This window comes from Euleptes europaea, chromosome 1 (genome assembly GCF_029931775.1).
Source record: "Euleptes europaea isolate rEulEur1 chromosome 1, rEulEur1.hap1, whole genome shotgun sequence".
Taxonomy (NCBI): Eukaryota; Metazoa; Chordata; class Lepidosauria; order Squamata; family Sphaerodactylidae; genus Euleptes; species Euleptes europaea.
This window is the reverse complement of record NC_079312.1, coordinates 59945979-59971937: the sequence shown is the minus strand read 5'-3', so window position 1 is coordinate 59971937 and position 25959 is coordinate 59945979. Positions and strand designations below refer to the sequence as shown.

At 41.9% G+C, this 25959-nt stretch overlaps 1 protein-coding gene across 1 annotated transcript in view; it reads right to left on the bottom strand.

Annotated features, from left to right (window-relative positions):
* DENND6A (DENN domain containing 6A) overlaps positions 1 to 11913 on the bottom strand; it is a 33920-nt gene extending 22007 nt beyond the window's left edge. The window contains exons 1-7 of the mRNA XM_056847007.1: positions 11731 to 11913; positions 8877 to 8915; positions 8743 to 8785; positions 4080 to 4192; positions 2964 to 3044; positions 1426 to 1531; positions 431 to 510 (exon numbers count right to left, since the gene is read on the bottom strand). Coding sequence (XP_056702985.1) covers positions 431 to 510; positions 1426 to 1531; positions 2964 to 3044; positions 4080 to 4192; positions 8743 to 8785; positions 8877 to 8915; positions 11731 to 11913 — 645 coding nt within the window. The remainder of the gene's footprint in view (positions 1 to 430; positions 511 to 1425; positions 1532 to 2963; positions 3045 to 4079; positions 4193 to 8742; positions 8786 to 8876; positions 8916 to 11730) is intronic.
* Between the last annotated feature and the right edge of the window lie 14046 nt (positions 11914 to 25959).

Here is a 25959-nt window from a genome sequence, read left to right as displayed (position 1 = left end):
TAGTATGTTCATGTTAATTCTCTCTTCTTTTGTGCTCCTACAAACATGAATTCCATGCAAACCTGGAGGAGCTATGGCTTTAAAAAGATTCCAACAGCTTTTAACTTCTAATGGTTACTTCTTGAATGTCTTGAGAATTATTTTTATCTGCAGTTCAATGAGTTCAGTTCCACTGGTTTTCAGTTCCATAGATTGCATTATTGAAGGACTGTCAAGCTCTATATGTATAATTCCACATTTTGCTCAGTTTAAATCAGGGCAACCCAAGTTGGCTTCATTGGCTAAAATATTCATTTTTAGATTTTAGTACAATACACATTGTGGCTAAGGACTAGCAGGCTGTTTTATCTTCCGCTCTTAACAGATACAAACATAAAAATAGTTGGTTGAATTCACACAGCATACAAGAACAGATTATGCTTAAAATTACCTTGATTACAATGCCCATAATAGGAAGATGTAGAGTTTTCCCAGGGACCGGTGATGGCCACCGATCAATATCACTACAAGCTGGAAAAAATATGTAAATAAATACAGCCAACTCAATTATAATAATCCTTCCTGAAATTTGTGATTAAGGAGCCCCAGCAACAAAATTCAGCCTATTCAGGTTATATCTGATAGTATTACTTCTGACTTCTATTTTGTGCCATATGGTTCTCCATTTGGCAAACTGGCATCCCAGCACAAGCCCATAAGAACATAAGAAAGGCCCTGCTGGATCAGACCAAGGCCCATCAAGTCCAGCAGTCTGTTCACACAGTGGCCAACCAGGTGCCTCTAGGAAGCCACAAACAAGACGACTGCAGCAGCACCATCCTGCCTGTGTTCCACCGCACCCAAAACAATAGGCATGCTCCTCTGATACTAGAGAGAATAGGTATGCAGCATGACTAGTATCCATTCTAATAGCCATAAATACCCCTCTCCTCCATAAATATGTCCACTCCCCTCTTAAAGCCCTCCAGGCCATTATAGTTTATGATCTGCTTTACTAAACACAGGAGCTTCGTGGTGCAGAGTGGTAAGCTGCAGTACTGCAGTCCAAGCTCTGCTCACGACCTGAGTTCGATCCCGACAGAAGTTGGTTTCAGGTAGCCGGCTCAAGGTTGACTCAGCCTTCCATCCTTCCGAGGTCGGTCAAATGAGTACCCAGCTTGCTGGGGGTAAAGGGAAGATGATTTGGGAAGGCAATGGCAAACCACCCCATAAACATAGTCTGCCTAGTAAACGTCGGGATGTGACGTCACCCCATGGGTCAGGCATGACCCGGTGCTTGCACAGGGGACTTTTACCTTTACCTTAATAAACCCATCCAGAACTCACTAACTACACACTTCTATTTAGAAGAGGTACAAAAGTACAATTAACGCCTCGTTTTATCTTTGCTGAAGCTATACATTTTTCCAGCCTAATATTACCAACCTGCTTCCAAGAAAGGGTCATTCTTCTCAAAATATTCAGGTGCAATGTGGCCAAGCACAATGTGGAAAAAGTGGATATAAGGCAGCTTGCTGACCAGGACCACGGACTTTGTGAGGGAATAACAACATAACTCATTATTAGTCTTTCCTAAAACCACTAGAGTAAAAAGTTGTAAATGAGACATTAGTTCTTCGCAATATGTATAAAAACACAATTTATAATGTCAACAGACATTTTAATATGTTAGGGGAGATATATTCCTTACTCACTCCTATGTAGCTATGTCACATGTGATTAAGGGGACAGCTACAAGTTACACAGAAATGCACATTATCAATACCTGACTGCTTTTGTATTTTGTTTGATTTTAAAAGGAGTTTGGGGAGGCTGTGATCTTGAGTAGAGAAGCTTTAGGGGTGGATGGGGTGGGAACCTAATCCCTTTCCTTCCCACCTTTTCCCAAATCACCCCTCCCCAACTGCTTTTCTCCTTGTGGGCTTCCAGATGCATTTTTGTGCTAGTACGCATCTTAAAACCACATGACGGGACATTTGGAATAGGAAAACAGTGTGTTTGACCACCATGCAGGGAAGTTGAGTAGCCAGTGCTGCTTCTCCACTCAAAGCTGCAGCCTCCAAAAGCTGCTTTTGGAACAAAATTTGTTCCTTAGGCCACTATTACAATCTGTTTTCTCTGCTCACATCTTCAAATTCAGTCAGCATGCACTACAATTATTTTTGTGGTTTATGCATTTAGCCTTGGCCTGAGAATTAAGAGCATCACCTTAATTTGATACATTTGTGGAAAACATTCACACTTCAATGCTTAACATTAAATAAATGTGTCCCACTGATTTAAAAGGCTAGATTTTTGTCAGATTCAATTTTCTGTCACCAATTTAATTGTACTAGGTTTTACAGTGTCATTTTTTGAATTTGATATTTTATTGATGATCTTATATGTGGTGTACACTACCCCAGGAGCCTTAAAGATGAGAGGCAGAATATAAATGTCCTAAAATGCATAAATTCATATATTCACATGCAATAACTAGTCATCATGGGAATATCATGGGAACAGGCATAAGAAATCATCAGGTTCATACATTCCCCTTCTCTTCTCCCCTCATACAGTTGGGAAATTAAATGCTTCTGCTTTTGTGTTGAAAAAACAAACTATGTCCTGCCACATCTGAATCACAGACTATTGTTTGTTCTCTGATCTCAAAACCAGGAATATTCCATGGGTTTGGTGGTAGAGAACAAACCAGTTTTGAAACAACAAACTATGGATTGCTGCAGAAGATTTTAATTTCCTAGCCATGCACAAGAGGAGAATGAATGCAAAGAGAATGTTCAAGCTGAGCCTAAGGATTCCCCAAGCTCATTCTTGTACCGATGATTTACCATGCTTATTCCCATGATGGCAAACTACCGTTTGTTGTTACACGTGGCACATCCCTATGTAAATATACTTTCATACCACACTTTGCATACTATATAAGTGCATTTTGTATTTTACCTTCCAAAATAAATTACCTTCTGGAAATAGCCTCTTTTTAACGTTTTGTCTTGGACTTGTCTGAAATATACGTAGCCATAATAATATGCAGGATCCTTCTGTAAAGGAAACAAAAATTTCAGTTTTCAACAGCAAAACTATGTAATACTGCAAACTTTACAGACATGGTAGAAAGTTTAAAGAATCAATTATTTATTCTTGAGATTACACATAAAAATCAAGAAACATTTAAAACCTGTTTGGGGTTGGCCCTTGTGCTTGTGAACATACAGGTGCCAAGGAAGCTACTGGCGGTAGGGGCTGGCAGGCCTCTAGAGCCGGCAAAGGGTGTGCCAACAGCAGGCAGGCTGGGCAGGAGGTAGCCGGAGCCCTGGCTGCGGCTGGTAGGCAGGGAGGAGGGGACTGAGGAAGAGGCTGCCAAGGAATTCACAGTCAATCCAGTCAGGCCTGCAATGCAGCTCCCCAAGAGGACAGGGCTTGGCCAGTGAGCTGTGCCCAAAGAGCAGGATGCAGGAGAGGCCAACATCAGCCCCTCATAGGCCCCAGCCAGGACAGGGAGGAGGCCCAGTAGGAGAGCCCATAGGTAGTGGGCCCTGTAACTCCCTGAAGTTCTACCTCAGACACCTGGGGATTGCAGGAGCCCAGGAACACCCCACCTTCAGGCAGTCCTTTTATAGGCCAGCTTAGGAAGGGCTGGGGAGGAAGAGCCAGGCGTCTTCCACACAGCTTGGGAAAAGGCATGAGGCAGGAAAGAGAGAGCTCTAGGTGAGATAAAGCCCCTCTTCTCTGTGAACTAAGGTCTGACCAAAGCCTGGCTCAGAATGGGAGCTGGAAGGCACACTGGCCCTGGACTCCACCCTCATCAGAGAAGAAGTTTAACAAACCAAATTCCGAAGGCACAACATTTAATTAAGACTTTAATCATTTGAACATTTTGCAATTTTGTTAGTCACATTATGGGCTACAATACCGCAATTTGGTAGGCTACACCCTCTGAAGAGCTGGTTGCAGAATGAACCTCATATTTCAATGATGAAGACATCAGCACAATAATAATTACTTCCTTCAATGAAACATAAGCATACTGGAAATGTCACGTGTTCAAATAGGCAAAAAAAGGCCTCTTTCCCAACCTTTAAATAAATGGGAAGGTCTCTGTCAAACTGGTCTAGAAGACAATGCCATGAGAGCTTTCTGCTAGAAGATTGCCGGAATCTAAAACAAAATTGTGTGTCTCCAAGGCAACCTAAGCCAAAAAGGAAAAGAACAAAATAGTTATATTGATTTTGAAAAATATCTAATGAAATTCTGTTAAGCAACATCTTGTAAACAAGCAGTAGTCTGGCTGCCTCTAGCAAGTACAAAATACCTCTAGAAGACCAAAAACGGCTCTATGACTTCTATGTTTGTGGTTAAGTGCTCCATCTGGCCCAGTAGTATGCTATGGTTGCTGCATCTGTGCTCTGTTTTCTGTCAGAGGATAAGAGACAGAGCACCCATACTGGAGCAGCCATAGCATGCTGATTTGTTTTCCTGCTAGAAGAACATGGCAACGCACTACGGCTGCTGCAAATGCAATCCCTTTCCTCTCTCTGGGCACAAACTGAAAGTGCAAGAACACGATATGTACAGAGAAAGAGATGGCGTATGTATGAGACATAGAATAATTCACTCTAACACAGCTTCTTCCCTGTCCTCTGCTGTAAAGGTTAAAGCAAAATGGGAACAAGCAGCTGGTACCAGGGAATGGCAGTAGTATGAGAGCGGCTAATCCTGGCTTAAAAGAGAGCCATTAAGAGTGGCTGCCTTAGTTCTGTTGTTTCAACAGAACAGTGTTAATACAGCATGGCTGACTCTCCCGTCTCCATACTTACCTTCTGGCCTCAGCAAAGGATCCACATGAGCTACTGCAACCAGCGTTGTCTGTTAAATTTCAACTGCCATCTGTGCAACAAAAGCTTTCACACAAGTGACTTGCAGGAATCATCATCTCTAATTTGTTGAGTGCCAGCTCAAATCGAGTGAGAGTGAAAGCAAGCAGCTGTAGTTATTTCCTCAGAACAATGGTCAGAAAATGTCAAATTTGTGTCTGACAAACCTTATTCTAGATTCAGTAGCTATGAAAAATCAATCAAAAAAAGCAGCTAGAATAATGTGTAAGCTTCTTACAAACAGCAATATGAAAAACCTGTCTATTTCTGCTGTGGCTTGCCAGTGGTTCAAATTAATAAGCATGCCTTTTCTACATTTTCCATTACTCTTCAGAAGCAAAGCAAGGAGTATTATGTATTCAGCAAGTTTAATCATATTATCAGCAATGCTTAGTTAAACAGTAAGCCTCTAGCCCTTTTACTTACAGAAGTATAAAGGAAAGCAGGCAAGCACTCCCCTATCTAAAGGCTCACTAAGAAGAAAACCTGCTACAGGCTTGTGGTATTCTGACCAAAGAGCGCAAAGGCACTTAGATGACTGCCACGCATTTAGCACTTATTTAATTAAAATATTCATTTTATTAAACATTTTAAATGCAAATAATTTAAAACATGTTTGACTTTCTATATTTAGGTCTGTGTAGCTCTGGGCCACCCTGACCTAGATGGCCCAGGCTAGCCTGATCTCGTCAGATCTCAGAAGCTAAGCAGGGTCAGCCCTGGTTAGTATTTGGATGGGAGACCACCAAGGAATACCAGGGTTGCTGTCCAGAGGAAGGCACTGGCAAACCACCTCTGTTAGTCTCTTGCCATGAAAACCCCAAAAAGGGGTCACTGTAAGTCGGCTGCGACTTGAAGGCACTTCACAGCTCTGTGCCACCCATCCCATCCTAAATTGCTTGCTATAACCAGCATGTTCCTAAATTGAACATGTGCCTCTAGTAGAACCAAAAGATCATCAGTTATGAAGTAATGACCAAAATCTGGAAACAGAAGTCGCCAACCCTTTTGGGCAAAAGTGCCACAATTCCTGTCTAATGTATTTGATAAGGTCACTCCAGTGCACAAGGAAATGTGTATTTGACTTCTCTACCCCTTTGATCTAATTGACCTGGAAGCTGAACATGAGTTCATAACTAAGTTCACAGCCCCTTCTGCTGTTATCTACAGTGCAAAAAAAATCTTGTTGAAGCAACTTGTGGAATCAGAGTCACAAGCTGACCATCATATGTCCTTTGACAGTTACACCAGCTATATGCATATTCTACTATAAAAATGGAAACAAAATGGCAAAATTGTCAAGGTACATCTGGAGACAATGTGGAAAAAATGTTGATTCAGAATGACCGTGAGAATATTACTAAGATTGGTAGCAATGATTTGTAGCTATACAGCAGCAAGAAAGAAAATATATTCCTAGCAGGTTGGATATCTGTGACCAGAAATGTGAGTGGTAACCAACCTGCTGATGATAAGTATAGCCTCAGCATAACCACTTTAAAACATCCCCAAAAACTTGTATTATTTTGGACAGTACTTTTTCGGACCTGCATAAAATACTCTGGTGAGAAGGCAATGCATTTGTGATTTAGGCAACAGACTATATGGAGAATTTGCAGTTGCCCAAAAACAACTGTGACAACATTCAATAAATGTTGAAAATATTGCAGAAATTTGCATAGTAACGTGGTGGGGGGAAATGCTGTCTTATGGAAATGCTGTGCTGCAAATCTACAACATTTTCATTTTAATGAGGCTTTCAGAATTTTTTGCTCATAAAGTTTGTAAGAGAGATCAAGGGTTGAAGATATACTACATGTATGAAGATATAATGTATATAACATATGTATTAAGTTTTTAAGACGGATCCAGGGCTGAAGATGTATCTATAAAAAGAGCTATAGCTGGAAAGCACTTTAAAACCTGCAAAGAAATATTGGACACAATCCAGCCAGAGTTAAACACTTCAGTCCCATTAACTTCAATGAGATAGTTAAGCATGTGCTTAAATTACGTGTATCAAAACCAATGGGATTTTAAAGTGCTTAATTTTATTATTGTTTCTGACAGCAATGGAGAAGTTAAGGGTGCTTTTTAGACAGTACTTTCCAAAGCTACAATCAGAAGTAGTAAAACTACATGTCCATTAGCTGCAGTTTGTCCCTATGATCAATAGATTTAAGTATAGATGTCATTGTATGTTTTCAGTGCATATCTTCCCTTGTTTTTGTACAAATGAGCTATCAAAAATTTGAACATGTTCCTTGTTATTTGCCTCTCTTGTTCACTTGACCTTTACCATCTACTCATGCTCCAAGCACAATAAATTTAGTTTCATTTTACAGATCTTCTAAAAGTGCTACTGTAGTATGTTGATGGTATACAGGTACAGTGTCTCCAAAACAACAACAGAAAAGCATGTGCTGCTTTTAAGTAGGCAGAGGCATCAGCATTTTAATTAACAGGCTCTTGAACTGATGTGTTGGCAAAACAGAACCAAGTAACATAAAAAGGAAGAAATATGGACAAGTTTTTCAGCTACATAAGAAGTTGCCAGTAGACTGGGGTTTGCATGGTCAAGTCTTGGGGCCACCATGAAGTAACAAAAACTAGAGCAAGTTACTTGATAAATCACAGTATGGCAACTAGAAAAGGACTATTTAGTATTTTATATAAAGTGTATTACTTATCATACATCAGAATGATGGTAGGAGTAAAACTAGTAGTGGTGACCATCACTGATCAGGTCTGATCAGTGTTTGATTTTGTCTAAACAATTAACACCATCATCAATTGGGATACAATCATTACCAAAACAAAACAAAACCTTCAATAACCCACAATTGTCTGGAAGTACATTCTTATTATGGTGGACTCTATCTGGCATGAAAAATAATACTAATCAATCTTAGCAATCATCTCACTGCCACTCAAAATCAGTATATTATCTCAGCAAAAAATAATAATCAGTGAGACACCCTGCCCAGCCCTTACGGGTTCCCCACCTTGTAACTGGGCCTGGCCCAACTGCCACTGCTGAGAAACTCAACCATAGTTTTCCTGATGGTGGGAAGGTAGAAAACCTGAAGACGGGGGGGGGGGGGGGCGGGGAGATAAAGGTTGGCTGGCTAGTACATAGGAAGGAGAGAAGGTAATAGTAGAAGGGAGGCACTATAGGGTTTTCAGTGAACGGAAAGGGGAAGCAGTGGCGGAGAGCAAAATGAGATCTCCCTTGCAAGTCTTGGTGGGTCCTCCACTTGTACTCCACTTGTATTCCCCCAAGATCTTGGGAATAACTTTATAACATGCTTGTCTTTGGACCTCCACAAGCAAAAGAGCTAGAAACTTATTCTTATTTTTAAAGAGGGGGCTAAACATTCAGGGAAGAGGCTTGAGATATTTCCGAGAGCACCTGAGACTCACAGGTCCTCCATAAATTGTCTCTGGGAATGGCTATTTTAAAATTTGAAGGAAGGTGCAGGAATAATTTTGCATTCTGCCGGATTTAAGAAAGATGCTCTTCCAAATCCCACCCACCAGGCAATTGTTATTCCCAGCAAATAAATTGCCCTTTACGTTTTACAGAATTTCCTTTCTACTATGTCATAGCTCAAGTTGAACAACACAAGTTTTGCATGAACGTGTCATGACTGGAAAATTAAAGGCATGGGCTATGAATCTTAGCTTAATTCTGCCCAGCTCTGTAAGACTTCATGATTGTTTCAGAAGTCTTTTGAATTGCACAGGCAATGACAAACAACAAAAATACAAAATCTATCACATCTTACTATTGGTAAAGTACAATCTTAAATAGAAGTATATTGTTTAGATATTACCTCAGTGTGCGCATCTAGGAAATAATTACCTGAATTGGAATCTGGGAAAGACAAATAGCAAATATTGGTTTTCTAGGGGAGAAAAACAGAAGTTATATTTTAGTAGGAAATGGGCACTTTTTGGAGAGGTTATTTAAAAAGGTGTTTATAAATGTCTACTCACCTCTTTATCTGTGAGCTTTGCATGTTGAGGGTATACTACCTGCACAGGATAAAATTGCCAATGGTTAGTAAAAAAGATAAATCAATTTTACAAAGTGATCTGCTAAGATTCCAAGCAGTGCAAGAGATGTCCATAGTGCTCTCAAACAACAGGGGGAGTGTGCATTTTTAGTCAGTAACCCAAATCCAGAGAAGACTGGATTAATTTACAACTTTGTGAGATTTGCATTCATACAACAGTGCTTTTTTCCTTGATCCACAAACTCACATTCACATTGCAGACAGCTTTTTCGAGCAGAGTTCAGTATACAATGTAGTGCAGAGAGGGAGAAGCCAGGTGGTGGGAACACCAGGAACAAGCTCCATGAATCACTCTGCGAGCATATGACTTGCACGACACCATTTATTCTAGGCTTTTTATTCACTTGAAGATTGATCAATCGTAATATGTTGCCTTCACCCATGGTATATTACTTTAGGAAATGTAAGGCACACTAGAAAACTGTTTAAAGCCATATCAGTTTACATTTTGTTATTTACTTTAAACTGATGATAGTATGGCTCAGTATGGACAATCCTCCAAACCACAGTTTGCCAGGGCATCAAAATCAAGTAATAACAATTATGCTGTCCTCCAAACTATACTGTCCAACTATGCAAAACATTGCTTCAAGCTATGACTTGGAGTTAAGCACTAACAAGCATTGCCATGATGTCAGTTATTAGGCAAAGTATGATTATAGCAACCTGCAGTGGTGAATGAAATCAGAATACAATATGGGAAGAGGAAGAGATGTCCTCCATGCTGCTCAACCTCTAGATGAAACTGCTAGGCGAGATCATCCAGGAATGTGAAGCGAATTTATTCAGATGATATGTGTGTGTTAAGTGCCATCAAGTCACTTCTGAAACATGGCGACCCCATGAATCACTGTCCTCCAAAACATCCTATCATTAACAGCCTTGCAAACTGAGGGCTGTGGCTTCCTTGATTGAGTCAATCCATCTCATGTTGAGTCTTCCTCTTTTCCAGCTGCCTTCAACTTTTCCTAGCATTGCCGTCTTTTCCAGCGACTGTTGTCTTCTCATAATGTGACCAAAGTACAATAGCCTCACTTTAGTCATTTTAGTTTCTAGGGACAGCTCAGGTTTGATTTGATCTAAACCCGACTTTTTTTTGGGGGGGGGGCGGTCCACAGTATTCCTAACACTTTCTTCCAACACCACATTTCAAAGGAATCGACTTTGTTCCTGTCAGCTTTCTTCATTGTCCAACTTTCACACCCATACATAGTAAAAGGGTATACTATGGCATGACTTAACTGGATCTTGGTTGCCAGTGACACATCCTTACACTTAATCTTTTCTAGCTCCTTCATGGCTACCCTTCCCAGTCCCAACCTCCTCCTGATTTCAGATGATACCCAACTCTACCACAGGGCCACTTCGCATTTAAGGCTGAGCAGAAATTGTAATCCTGCAAATGCAACGTTTTAGCTATCACACCACACTGGCTGTTTTAAGTAGAGTTAAACTGCTGCTATTTGAGATTTTAAAACAAAACATATACACAGACATCTAGAATCAATCAAATGTTACTTTGAGAAAAACAACAACCGTATGCTTCCTTTCCTTAGGAGCCTACAGTAAAAAAGCCTGTTGCATTGATACATTCGGACCTTTGAACTACAGTCTCATTAATCACTTTATCATATTTAGCACAGTTGCAACAGAATTACATCTACTAGCAATAACTTTCAAGAGCCCAAGAATATTGTATATAGTTTCTTTTACTAGGTATTTTCTCCCCAGAGTCAAATGCTTGGGCTAATTGTAATAAATTAAGTACGTCTTGCATGACTGGAGTTCTAGGAGTTTTTCATGCAGACAGAAAACCAAAGTGCGGCACTAACAATACTGTAGTATTATAGCTTGGAAAGCTCTGTATACTAGCATGATAGACCAAATCACAAAGATTATATGTTCCGCAACTGTCCATATGTAATCCAGAATAATTGCAGCCAGAAAAATCAGAAGACCGTCCTCGACACATACTAATGGAGGGACTGACGTACATTGGTTATGAATTTAACAGTGCCATCTTAAGCAAAGTTTCATTCTTCTAATTATGTCCAATGAAATCATGGCCTTAGAAGGGTCTAACTCTGTTTAGGATTGCCCTGTAACTCCATGTGAAAAAAGTGAACTCCTATTCCAATATATATTTATATACTGTATACGAGGCCCCTAGAACCATAAGACATGCAAAAAAATTCACTGTTAATAACTCATTCTCGAATTGCCCCCCTTAAAAATCAAATTGCCCCCCTGTGGGGCATGTGCCCCACGTTGGGAACCACTGGTATAGAGGTCCGACGGAGCACAAAATGAGAATGTAGCATCTACTAAGGGACAACAGTGTGTGTGTGTAAAGTGCCTTCAAGTCGCAGCCGACTTATGGCGACCCCTTTTGGGGTTTTCATGGCAAGAGACTAACAGAGGTGGTTTGCCAGTGCCTTCCTCTGCACAGCAATCCTGGACTTCCTTGGTGGTCTCCCATCCAAATACTAACCAGGGCTGACCCTGCTTAGCTTCTGAGATCTGACAAGGTCAGGCTAGCCTGGGCCATCCAGGTCAGGGCACTAAGGGGCAGAGGTCCCCACTATTCCTCTGCCACCCACTGGAGCACAACCAGGTCAGAAGCCGGAAAGGGTCTTTGTTCCTCCTTGGGGACGACGTTTCCCAAGACCCTGCCCCACCCCCACCCCGCCCTCCCGCCCAGGAAGCCGAGCCCGTGCCCTCGCAGAGCCCCGCCACCTCCGCGCCAGAGGCTGCCGGCTTCCCCCGCCGCTCACCTCCACGGCTTGCCCGAGCTCCAGGTCGAAGCCCACCACGCACACGCAGTGCAACCAGGCCGAGAAGCGGTCCCAGGGCAGCAGGGGCGAGCAGCCACCCGGCGCGCGACCCTCGGGCGCCTCCGGGGAAGCCGCCGGCCTCGCGGGTCCGCCGTCGCCTTCGCCCTGCTTCCGCAAGGACATGGCAGCGGCGGCGGGGCGGGGCGGCGGCCCTCTCGTCCCCCCGGGCCAAAACCCCCCTCTCGCCCTCTCCTGCGGCGGCTCGAGAGCCGGCCCGCTCGCTAACCCGAAAGGGAGGGAAACCTCATGACGCACGTCTCTGGGGCCGCTGCTGCCGCTTCCCGCCCCCCCTCTCCTTTCAGCATGGGAGAATCCAAAGCAGCCCTAGAGGAGGGAGATGGGAGAGTCCAAACGGGCAGCGGAGGGGGTGGGGGAAAGGAAGGGGCGAAACCGAAGAGAGGGGAAAGAAACATGCCGCAGCTGTTGGGGAAAGCGTGTGTGTAAAGTGCCGTCAAGTCGCAGCCGACTTATAGCGACTCCTTTTGGGGTTTTCATGGCAAGAGTCTTAACAGAGGTGGTTTGCCATTGCCTTCCTCTGCACAGCAACCCTGGTATTCCTTGGTGGTCTCGCATCCAAATACTAACCAGAGCTGACCCTGCTTAGCTTCTGAGATCTGACGAGATCAGGCTAGCCTGGGCTAGGTCAGGGCGGGGAAAGCATAAAGGATCGATATGTCAGGCGCACACACACAAAGCAAGGTGTTTGTATATCTGTTTGTGTATGCCCGGGAGGTTTGGCCTTGGATCTGCCGCTCTCTCGATGCACATTTGCCCCATCCGAATTCTCAAAACTCTACATGGGGGCTTATTTTGAGTTTTAAGAATTTGGATGGGGGAAATGTGCATCGAGAGTGCAGCAAATCCAAGGCAAAACCTCCCATGCATGAATGACAGAGGGAGCATACACTCCTGAAACAAACCAAGCACCATTAGTACCGGTTTAGAAAGGACTTGAAAGTCATGGCATTTAGTCCTGACCTGCACTGAGTCATGCTTCTCTCTCTGCTCTATTCTGATACTTCTCTTTATAGAGGCAAACAATTTCCTCTATTTTAATTAATCCCAAATAACTACTATCCGTTGTTTTTTTGCACTTCCAACCATCCATTAATATTAGTCAGATTTAATTTAGAGTTGTCAACTCGGTGAGGTCAGAAATTCCTGGAGATTTTGGAGGTGGAGCCTGGGGAGGATGAGGTTTGGGGAGGGCAGGTATCTCAGCAGAGTATAAAGCCATGTAGTCCATCCTCCAAAGCAAACCAAAAAAATTAATATTAACTCAACAGAACTCAATTGCTGTTGAAAGGTTCAACACAAAAGAACTCTGATCCCCATGATGAAGATACAATAAAATGCGAAGGAGCTTTGCACGTCAATAAAGCTGGCTTTTTTGTTCGTTTGCTTGGTGTAGCCCTATTTTTCTCACCTTCTGAAGCAGCCATTTTCTCCAGAGATCTGATCTCTTTCATCTGGAGATCAGCTGTATATCCAGGAGATCTTCAGGCCCCACCTGGAGGTTGGCAACCCTAAATATTTTAATCCACTTTTTGTTCAGGATCAGCCCTCCAAGTGGCTTACAATAAAATATCAAATGCAAAAATTTTAAAAGCACCAGTGATCAATGTATTAAACCACTCATAAAGGATTGATCATAAAAATGTAAAATAAAAAAAGTAAGCCAGCAACAATAGTTAATATTTCAGAATTCAAATACCCTCTAAAATAGTATTGTTTTGAGCAATCTCCTGACTGAGGAATGAAACAAGTTGAGCCTCATATGTAAGTGAAAGTGATAGCCTTGGGGCCTCCACCACAGAGGCCCTGTCCCATGTAACCACTTCTTGTACTGCTTATCAATTGGAGAACAGAGCAGGGCTTCCCTAGATGACCAAAGTGTATGGGTAAGGCAATACAGGGAAAAGCAGTTCTTAAAACAATCTGGTCTCAACTTATTTAGTGCAAGGTCAAAACTAGCACTTTGAATCAGTGAGAACTGGGCCCTTTTTGTACTTCAGCTGTGTGCTCCTTTGCACAAACCAAAAGCACAGATGAACAAGAATAAGCAGATGAGAGGTATGACAGGGACAACTGTATCTGAACCTTAGCATCTATTTACACTGGCTTTAAAGAACTGTTTTGTCTTCTGTGAGTGAGTCTGTGGATGGACCCAATGTGCCAGCAGTTCATTCCTTGTTCAGTTCAAGGCCCTTCTTAAACATTAGTTACAAATAGGGTTGCCAGGTCCCTTTTCACAACTGGTAGGAGGTTTTTGGGGCGGAGCCTGAGGGGGCAGAGATTGGGGAGGGGAAGGACTTCAATGCCATAGAGTCCAATTGCCAAAGCGGCCATTTTCTCCACGGGAACTGATCTCTATCGGCTGGAGATCAGTTGTTATAGCAGGAGATCTCCAGCTACTACTTGGAGGTTGGCAACCCTAGTTACAAATGAAAGCTTTAAATGTTCACTCAGAAATAAGTCCCATTTATTTCAGTTGGACTTATTCCTAAGTATATGCAACCGTAGTCTTAGGGTTGCTAGCTTTCAGGTAGGGCCTGGAGATCTCCCAGAATTACAAGCAATCATCAGATGACAGAGATCATCTTCCCTGGAGAAAATGGCTGCTTTGGGTGGTGGACTGTATGGCACTGTTCTCTGCTTAGCTTCCTCTCCTTCCCAAACCGTTCCCTTCCCAGGCTCCATTCCCCAAATCTCCGGGAATTTACCAACACGGAGTTGGCAACCCTACCTACTCTGGAGGTAAGGTCAGATGAGAATTCTTTGATGTTCAAATTTGGCCTTAGTCTCACACAACACCAAAACAGCTTCTGCGCTGATTCGGCAAAACAATTTTAACCTTCATGTTATTCTAAACTACATAGGTTTTATAATCCCATGTTGCAACATACAAGCCTCGGCCTCTGTGGCCTGTTGTTGGCCCTCCAGAATAACTGGTTGGCCATGTGAAACATGAATGGTGAACCAGGTGGGCCACTGCCGTGATCCAGCAGGGCTCCTTTTATGTTCATTAATTCTACAAGAAAACCCAGTTGAATTTTAAAAAGTACTATAGTAGTTAAACTTTGATCAAGAGCCTTGGGAATGCAGGGTTTCCTTTGTATTTTCATGTCATAAACACAGTTGTACGAATTAAAATACACAAAGGACATTACTTGCATCCCAAGTGATACCCAGCAGCTGCATCCATTCTCTCCCCCACATCTACCTAATACTGACTTATTTTTCTTGATGGATTTAAAAACTGCCAAATTAAAGCATTCAATACATATTAGTTGCAGCTTAACCTTAATTAGCTAGATTAACATTAATTAGATGTTGTTTACATTCAGCTCTCATTATAAGTACCTTCAAGCACACTTACAGTGCAATCCTATGCAGAGTTGCTCCAGTCTAAACCAATTGATTTCAGTGTACTTAGGCTAGAGTAACTTTGCATAGGATATACTGTCAGATATCTTTTCTCCTTTATGATCATGAGTCTAAATTAAATGTATTCTACAGACATTTTCACAAATGTTTGTAAGAATCCTTTTGGTCTGGAATTCTACAAAAAAAACTGGTTGAATTTTAAAAATACTGAAGTAGTTAAACTTTGATCAAGAGCCTTGAGGACACAGGGATTTCTTTGTATTTTAATGGCATAAACCCAGTTGTACAATCAAAATACACACAAAAAGGAAATTACTTGCATCCCATGTGATAAAAATCCTTTTGGTCTGGAATGTATCCCTTCTGAATCCTGTTACTGTAGGACATAAAGACAACAAGGCCTTTTATACACGGGTAGTTAGTGTTGCGATCAGCACAGGACTGCTGATCCCCCCACCCTGTGAGTGCTTTCAGACATCAGGGATCTAACAGAGCCGGGTTGATTTTCCCCTTATTTGGGCCTCTTATAGGCATGAAAGCCTTTTTCTTCTGTTTGCAAGACTACCAATAGAATGATGAAATGGAAATGACAATGCAAATGTTTTAATGTTCTTATGATCCCTGCAGTGAGGTAGCCAGAAACAAATTGTTGGGGGGGGGGGGGTCCAGACCCTTCTCTGCTTTGGCTGTAAAATGGCCAATCAGTTCAGTTAAAATGAAAGAATCCTGCTGTGGGGCTGTTAGGAGCTGGTGATTTATTTAAAAAAATACACTACAACGAATTACAAAGTAGCATTTTCAGGGGGGAAGAACTCAGAAGGTACTCCTGAAATTTCTTCTGAGCCCCTGTGTTTTGAGAATTCGAATGGAAATTCTGTGCATCTAGAGAGCAGCACATCCAACGCAAACTTCCCATGCATAAGAGACCCAAGAGAGCCATTGACCAACTGTATATGAACAGGGTCGGCACCCTCCCACTTACCTCAGAAGGCCAGGGATTCCCAGGAGAAGCCAACTCGATTGCCACAACCCACACCAACGGTGAGGTCCACACTTGAGATTGGAGGACAGCCAAGTGTGGTCCTACATGCTGGAGCCCTACCTGACTGGAGGGGCTCAGGCTGTATTGCGAGCCCTTCCCAAGGACCAAGTAGCCAATTATAATGTACTCAAGGCAACAATACTAGAACAGTATGAAATCACCGAAGAGACCTTCCACCAACGCTTTAGAACATGTTGCTGGAAGAAGGGCAACTGGCCCAGGATGGTTATGGCCGAGCTGACTAAATTGGCTACCTGCTGGCTAGGACCCAAGATGCCAGGCAAGGTGATGTTAATGGAGAAGGTAGTGGCCAAACATGTCTTGCAAATTGTGTCCACTGAGGTGCGTGCTTGAGCGCTGAGGAGTAAGCCAGCCTCCCTGAAAAAATTGACAACCCTCCTCAAGAATTATACTGTGGTGGATGTTGCTATAAGGCAGGGAAGGTGCCAGCTGCCCTGGTGCAACCTACAGCCAGCCCCAGCATCCATCGCCCTTGTCCTCTGGTATCTCAGGAGGGTCAGGCTCACCTGCAGTTGTGAACAAGAGCATTGGAGTAGTCTCTTTGGGGCCTTCTCAGAACAATCGATCCTACATTGGACTGCTGGCCCAGCCCCAACCCCCTTGGAGCCAGCCAGGCCTCCATTGGGACAGGGCCCTTCTGGCCTCTGCAGGGCATGCTGTACATGTGGAAAGATGGGACATTTTTAGCAAGAGTGCCTGATGATGGAATATGATGCCAGCTGGGAGGTTGCATTGCCAACTCAGGCTAGCAGCACTCATTGCCCAACATTTACAGTGACCCTCATCATCTTTGGGAAGGAGTTGTCAACCCTGAACAAATCAGGAGCAACTAGGGTTGCGAGGTCCCTCTTTGCCACCGGCGGGAGGTTTTTGGGGTGGAACCTGAGGAGTGCGGGGTTTGTGGAGGGGAGGGACTTCAATGCCATAGAGTCCAATTGCCAAAGAGGCCATTTTTTCCAGGGGAACTGATCTCTATTGCCTGGAGATTGGTTGTAATAGCAGGAGATCTCCTGCTAGTACCTGGAGGTTTACTGAAATGAGGTTATGGAAATTCCTATATAGGAAAATTATTTTTCAGTACACAACCACTAATCACTCTAAATATTCTTTTTCAAACTGTATTATACTTTATACATATCAACATATGATGAATTATTACAGTAAGACATACAATACTGAATGCATAAGATGGACCATAACATGTAAGTGTCCATAAACCAAAGTTCATCTAACTGATGTTCAAAGTTATATAACAAGCATCCATCCAGAATTGTAATAATGTAATAGTTGGAACACCAGGGGAAAAAAAAAGGGGGGGGGATTCCACTTATCCGGCAGTAGTGCCAAAATTGAAAGATGCACTTGTTCCATGGTCAGCTGATCCTTGCTGGCCAATCCTATGTTGTTCCTTGGATGTGTTGCTGCTAAGAAGCTAGCGTAGAAAATGCTGCTGGAGAAAACTATGCGCTGTACATGTAATTGTACATGCATGCAATGTATACACACAGGTTGTATACACTTGAAATATGTAGAAAGTAACAAGACCCCGGTTTCATCTTGTTTCGCGTTGATATTGTGATAGCTTCTTCAGACTTTACATTTATATCCGACTGCAACTTTGCAGTTCATGAGAATGACTCTTTAGTTACTATCTACATATTTCAAGTGTATACAACCTGTGTGTATACATTGCATGCATGTACAATTACACACATCTAGTTCTGTGTGTCCAGGAGGTTTTTGGCTCATGTTTGTTGAACAGCAGCCCCTCAGCAAACCTCTTTTGAAACACTGAGGCACTGTAATGTAATCTGTAGGGTAGCCAAGTCCTCTTCACCACCGGTGGGAGGTTTTTGGGGTGGAGCCTTAGGAGGGCTGGGTTTGGGAAGGGGAGGGACTTCAATGCCATAGAGTCCAATTGATCTCTATCGGCTGAAGATCAGTTCTAATAGCAGAAGATCTCCAGCTGGTACCTGGAGGTTGGCAACCCTAATAATCTGTGCTATGGCATCAAGGTCTACCAAATAAAGGGGAAAAGTAAAACAGCCCTTGGCCACACCTAAAGCAGAAATTTGATTCCCAGCCAATATGGAGATCTCAGCATTATGCACAAACAGAATATTTTAAAATACACAACCCTGGAAATAAATACTCCTATAATGTAATTAAGGAGCAGCAATAAATTTGAATTTAAATTTTATCATTATAAAAACTACCAAATTATTCAATAATATATCTTCATTATAATAATTCATCTGTAGTAAGGCTCAAACACTGTGCAATGATTATGCATGTATTGTTTTGGGCCGCATCATAAAATCTTGCTCATTCCACCTTTTATAATATGCTAATTACTTCAAAAGTACTTATCTTTTTATAAAACTTATACTCTGCCTTTCTGCCCTCATAAGGGCCACCAAGGTGACTAACAAATTAAAACACGCACAATAAAATCACATCTTATTAGCAAACAAAAATACATCGTTAAGAGATAAAATACGTACAAAAACATAAAAACAACAAGTTACTTACGTAACTTCCTACAGTATCGAATTATCTCATTTCATCCTGTGCAAAGTTTTACATTTTGCCTAACAATCCTTGGGAGTGTCTCACATCTATGCAAAGTGAACTGATTTGTTTTGGGATTAGATCTTGTTTTGCATCCCTCTGTCTTTGTAACTCTTCCCCCTCGTTCTGTAGTGTATATAAATTGGCCTGATGGGCTTATATCTCAACGCATCTGATGAAGTTTGCTGTGATTCACAACAGCTTATGGCGGAATAAATTTGTTAGTCCCTAAGGTGCCAATTAACTCCTGTTTTATTCCATACTCAATACTGTAAACCTACATTTATTTATGTCTATCCCACTCCATCTCAGTAAATAATATTTTGTTGAAAGCACTAGCATGAAACATGTTTATACCTTTCATCTAAATCCTTCTCAGAAATCCATATATTCCAATTCTGAATTTTCACTTAGGTCTTCATCGATTTGAGAAAATTTAAAGTTTGCACAAATTGCAACAAGTTTCTCAACTCTTTCACATGTGAGTTTACTCCTTGTTTATGTGTGTTTTCAAATAAGTTTATTTTATTTAGTACAAAAGATGTTGAGGCAAGTGAGCAACAAGAGGAATCAAGAGTCAAAATGCTTTCTAGATTCTCTGATCAGACCAAATATCTTAAGGTATTCTGTAATGTTTTAAAGTGTTGCTCATATTATAATTGTTCCTAACATTACCACTTTTAATATTGGGAATTATGGCCAAACCGCAAATAGTAATTGGTAGAGGCTGGGGAAAGATATCCATATTTTGCCTGTCTTTTACTGTATCAGGGCTAAAGGAAATTCAGATGGTAAGCCCCACCCCCCAAGCATTGCATCCCTGATCTATATTGGGGGCCCCTGCAGCTGCTTTATGCAGCTAAATTACACATCAGGGGATTACAGATCCCCAACATCACGAGGTTTGGCTCTAAAAGATCTGCAGAAGTGTGAGATAGCTTTAACACATTGGTGCTGTGGGTCTGGCTATCTGCTTACTTTGAATGCATCGGTTTATATATGATTTGGCTTGTAGTGACACACAAACCTGATGAATTCAGGGCCTATGATTAAAGAATATTCATGTTCATTATCAACAGATGCTTTGTCAACAAGAGCTGATTCTCAGGATAGTTCTATGGGCAGAATCCCAGAAGAACCTAGAGAATGCAATACCCTTCCTCCCACCTGAGGAGAGAGGGGCAGGTGTGTGAATTTGTATGGGGAAAAATAAAAGGGCTACTGTTTGGGAAAGACAGAAGTGTGAGTTGGCTGAAAGGTGAAGGCACAGACTTCCCCCCAACCCCCTGGGGATTTACTGTGATGTGGTGGATCTGATGCTTTTTACGGAGGCCTCCTTGTCTCCACCGGTCTCTACTTGTACATTTGTAAATAAAGCAAATATCACAAAGACACTATTATACAAAAGAACCGTTTTGTGGCATCATAAGATTTCACTGCTCTCCTGTCCAAGGGAAACCAAACCTGGCAGTGCTGTCCTGGAACTTCTTGTTGTTCGGGAAAGTGGGAACCGAGCTGCATTATTTTAATACATTGATTTTAAAAGTATTTCACTCATTATTCTGAAAATATTTCATAGGAGATCTTTTTCAGTTGTTGCCCCAGTTTCCTTTCCCTATTACGCCTCAGGGAAAAAAAGAAACAAATTTACACCTAACATTTTCCCTTGGTTAAAAAAAATTCTTCCCTTTCCAGTTAACAGATAAATTGAATTACAGGGTGGTAGTCTACAGAAGGGCTTCCATTTCAATTTTAAGTTGAACTGTGTTTGTCTGGTTATCATAATTTTGATTGTTACCAATGCGCTTTAAATTATCTTACTCTTTTACTGTCTGCCAGAGTAACAGGACATTTGCTGACTTTTTGTAAACCTGGATGGCTTTGTCTCCTTGCTAAAGCATTTTTACGCATGCATTTCTGCTAGTGTCTTTTATGAAAGGATGATGGGAGGCTTGACTGGCAAAAATGCTGATAATCAGTGGCAACATGCCAGGCAGCAGCAAACTCTAAGTAGATTAGTTCAGTCAGAACCGGTTGCCTGTATTGTATAACTTTCCATAAATTATTGCCCAAATTCAGCATTCCCTTCTGGGCCATTGATTTGCCTCAAGTCATACGCAAGATAATTCTGCATTTCAAACAACATGATTTGTAGCTGTTTATACGTAGGCTTTTAAAATATTGCCACGACTTTATTATGTGAGCTCTCCTCTAAGTAAATAATGGATTCATGCTCCAAGTGTTTTAAAAATGATACTATGAGCCTAAGCATGTTTCTGTGCAATTTCCATTCTTCTTTGTCCCTAAATTTAGACCTACCAGAAGATTAACTTTATATTCTCTAACGTATTTGTAAATCTTTGCTGTTATTTAGGATTAGGGTTGCTAGCTATTCATTGTGAAATACCTGGAGATTTTGGGGGTGGAGACTGGGAAGGGCGGGATTTTGAGAGGGCAGGGACCTTGGCAGGGTGTAATAGAGTCCACCCTCCAAAGCTGCCATTTTCTCCAGGGGAACTGATCATGGCTACTTGGAGATCTGATGTAATAGCGGGAGATCTCCAGGTCCCACCTGGAGATTGGAAACCCTGTTTAGGATCCATACCCCTCCACCCCTCTTTACCAAAGATTCCACAATCTTTTACAAGGAAGATTGGCAAGATACGTTTTGAATTTCCATCAATCACTCTAGCCCATTTCTTCCTTCAACCAGCATCTCTTTCCCTTTCTCCCCTCCACCTGCAATCCTAAAGCCTAACAACTGATCAGAACACATATTTTCTTTTAGTCTCCATCTCCTCCCTCATTTGTTTTCTTTTTCTAATCTTCAGCCTTGGTCTTTCAAATACTTTCAGACCGCTCCATGAAACAAACACACACACAAAACTGCAAATACTATACTTTTCTCAGCTAAGTTGCATCTTCTTCATTCCCTTCATCTCTGAGCTCCCTTATATATATCTTACAAGTGGGAACGCGGAAAAACACGTGGAGGCATCTCATTTCCCCCTTTCCTACTATTTCTTCTTTCCCTTTCTTGAAAGCCCCCAAAGTGTCTCTTCTTTTCCTGCTCCCTTCTCTCCTTCTAGGGTTGCCAACCTCCAGATGAGGCCTGGAAATCACCTGGAATCACAACGAACCTACCAACTATGGAGATCAATTGTTAAGGTTGCCAGCTCCTGTCCCCCTGGAGAGGGTGGAGTCCAAATGGTATTATATTCAGCTTAGGCCTCTCAGGAATTTTCCAACTTTACTATTAGTATATAGTTGGCTATATGCTTAGTTATCTTATTGCTGTTCACTAATCTAGTTTTCATCCATTTCATCTACTGAAACTGCTATCCCCAAGATCTCAATTACCTTTTTCTGGCCAATTCAACAGGTATCTTGGTCCACATTATGGTTCTTTCTGCTGTCATTCATACTGTTGTTTTGAACTGGAACTTTTAAAGCCTTTGATGCCATTGATTACACCACATTCTGTGATTCCAAGGTACAATTCAAAGAGGACAAGTGGGGTGCTTGCCATAGCTGTGGTCACAGAAGTGAATCTGGTGAATGTATCAATCTTCCTAAGTTTATTTATGTGAAAAACAGCTGGACTGAGAAGGTACATTTTTACAACAAACTTAAAATTATTCTGATTTTGTGCAATACAATTTGTCTGGACTGCTTGGGACCAGAAGTGGTCCGTATTTTGGATCTTTCTGTATATTGGAATATTTTGGAATTTTTGCATATACATCATGAGATATCTTGGGAATGGGACCTAAATTCATTTATGTTTTATATACACTTTATACACATAGCCTGAATGTAATTTTAAACAATATTTGTAATAATTTGTGTACGTTGAACCATCAGAAAGCAAAGGTGTAGCTATCTCACCTGTATCAGCTGTTAAACAAGAGCAACAAACTAATAATGGGAGGCTTTCAGTCTCCACCTACAAAGCAGTGTACACTGTATTTTATTTATTTAGGTGAGAGGAAAGATTGAAAGCAGGCACCACAGATCTGCCTGCATGCCAGCTCGAAGGGTCCGGTTTTCGGATCATTCAAAATATGGGATGTCTGGATAAGAGATACTCTACCTGTATTACTATCGTCCCTATTTTGGAAGGAGAACCTGTAGCAGGGGTGCCACAAGTACAGACAGAAGAGTTTGTAGCATGCCTAAAAGTGCCGGTGGGCCAATGGGCCTGGCTGTGGAATACTCCCGCCTGTATGTGGCTGCTTGCTACCAGCTCATTAAATGGATGGCAAAACTATCTCCAGGGTATGTATTATATTATACAGGGCACATTATAATTCATTATCCTTGACCGATTGTGGCATGCATGCCCCAAATAATTGGCTGTGAATCAGGGGAACTGCACTTGTAGGAATAGTTATACAATTAACACATAAGTATGCACAGAACTGGACTCTCAGTTTCTCACAAATGCAAGCACACCTATGTTTACTTGTGACAGCATCTTTAACCAAACCAGAAATGAAGGTATAATGAAAAAAACATATAATACAAAATATACCACTACAACACCTTCAGTAAGTTGATGAGATGAAAGACAAATCTGGATAATTATGTAAATATTGGGAAGTTGCAACCAATATGTATTCAATAAACTCAGTGGAAAATGTTTTATTAAAGGCAGAGTTGTTGCTTGGTAATTTTCCACTTTAGAGCCACAGCTATGTGTATTAAATAGCTAGGGTCATACCAGAATACAGAAGAATGGGAGTAGGAGAGTGATCCTAAATAAGTCTGTATGTCAACATTTTCATGGCTGACCTTGAGAAACACCTCCTTGGCTCTCTAATCATGAGACTAGACTAGAGATTAATTGACTAGAGATTAATTGGACTAGAGATTAATTGGACTAGAGATTAATTGAAGAGCTTCCTGTGAAGTAGGTTAGGCTGAGCATCTGGCCCAAAATCCTGCAGCAAACCTCTGTGGCAGAGTGGGAATTTGATCCTGGGTCTCCTGCATCCTAGTCTGAAATCCTAACCAGCACATTACTCTGGCTAGGTCTAGACTAGGCCTGCCAACCTCCAGGCAGGGCCTGGAGATCTCCCAGAATTACAAGTTATCTCCAGACTACAGAGATCAGTTTCCCTGGAGGGCATCACATTAGGGCTGCAAAGCCCCTGGTGGGGGGACGGGATCACCTGTCAGCATTGCCAGTATGATCATGTAACTTCTGGGGTAAACTTGGAAGTGACAGTGAAAAGGTCTAGAAATTGCCAGAAACTCAATGGTTTTACCATAGACTATCTGGCAATTCCCAGAGCTACCCACTGTTCTGGGATTTCCTCAGAAGTGACATCATCATGCTGATGATACCACCCCCCCCACTATGTCCGCCCAACCCATTCTAGTGCAAACAGATATACAGAAGTTGTGGTTTCTGTTGTCAGTGCTAGATTGTGTCCTGGCAATCATGGGGAAGACGTAAGAAGAGTCCTGCTGGATCAGACCAGTGGTGCATCTAGCCCAGCATCCTGTCTCACACAATGGCCAACCTGGAGGTCCAGAAACAGGGCATAGAAGCTGAGGCCTTTCCCTGCTGTTGCCTCTGGCACTGGTATTCAGAGGTTTACTGCCTATGAATGTGAAGATTCTCTTTAGTCACCATGGCTAGTAGCCACTGATAGACCTCATGTCCATGAATCTGTCTAATCCCTTTTTAAAGCCTGTGGCATAACTATATCCGCTGGCAGTGAATTCCCCATTTGAAGTACTCTGTGTGTAAAGAAGTATTTAAATTACTACTTAATTATTATTTTAAAAATTTTTATGCTACCTTTCCATCCAAACAGGGTCTACCAGGTGGTATTATTATTTATAATACTATATGGGTTGAGTATCCCTTATCTGGACTGCTTGGGACCGGAAGTGGTCCGCATTTCAGATCTTTCCATGCTTTGGAATTTTTGCATAAACATAATGAGATATCGTGGGGATGGGACCCAAGTCTAAACCTGAAATTCATTGTATGTTTTATATATACTTTATACACATAGCCTGAATGTAATTTTAAACAATATTTTTAATAATTTTGTGTACATTGAACCATCAATGATACTGCTGAGGGCCTGGGAATAATGCCTGCATGCTGGCTCAAAAGGTCCGGTTTTCGGATCAGTTTGGATATTAGATGTCTGGATAAGGGATACTCAATCTGTATAACAAATTATTATTTGTCTGTCCTTAATCTACTACCCATTAACTTCACTGGGTGCCCTTGAGTTCTAGTATTTTGGGAGAGGAAGAAAAAGTTCTCTCTGTCCACTCTCACTAATTTTACAAACCTCTATCATGTACCCCCGCAATCATTTCTAAAGTGAAAAGTCCTAGATTCTCTAACCCCATAATCATCTTGGTTGCCCCCTTCTGTACTTTTTTCCAGCTGGGCAATGTCCTTTTTGAGATATGGTGACAAGAACTGCACACGCAGTATTCCAAAAGAGGCCATACAGGGGCATTATAATATTGGCTATATTTATTTACACTTCAAATTTCTATCCCTCCCCAGCTGAAGCCGGGCTCAGGGCAAGTAACAACATTCAAACCATAATAAAAGCCATAATATTAATACATTAAAAACCAATAAATATAAAGGTAAAGGTAGTCTGTCCCCTGTGCAAGCACCGGGTTATTTCTGACCCATGGGATGACATCACATCCCGACATTTACTAGGCAGGCTATGTCTACAGAGTGGTTTACCAATGCCTTATCCAGTCATCTACGCTTTACCCCCAGCAAGCTGGGTGCTCATTTTACCGACCTTGGAAAGATGGAAGGCTGAGTCAACTTTGAGCTGGCTACCTGAAACCGACTTCCATCGGGATTGAACTCAGGTCGTGAGCAGAGTTTGGACTGCAGTCGAGGACAGCCACACACTCCTAGGGCTGGGGACCACCAACAAGTTATCACCCATGGAACATAATGTCCTTTGTGGGGTATACCAGGAGAGGCGGTTCCGAAGGTATGAGGGTCCCAGATTGTGTACATTGTACTAAATACCTCAAAGTTGTATTTCAGTGTTCCTGCTGTTCTGGGTAAGCAGAATTTCTCACTACCATACCAATTTGTTCTGTCAGAGGCTGCAATCCTAGATACATTTACTAGGTCAGAGTTT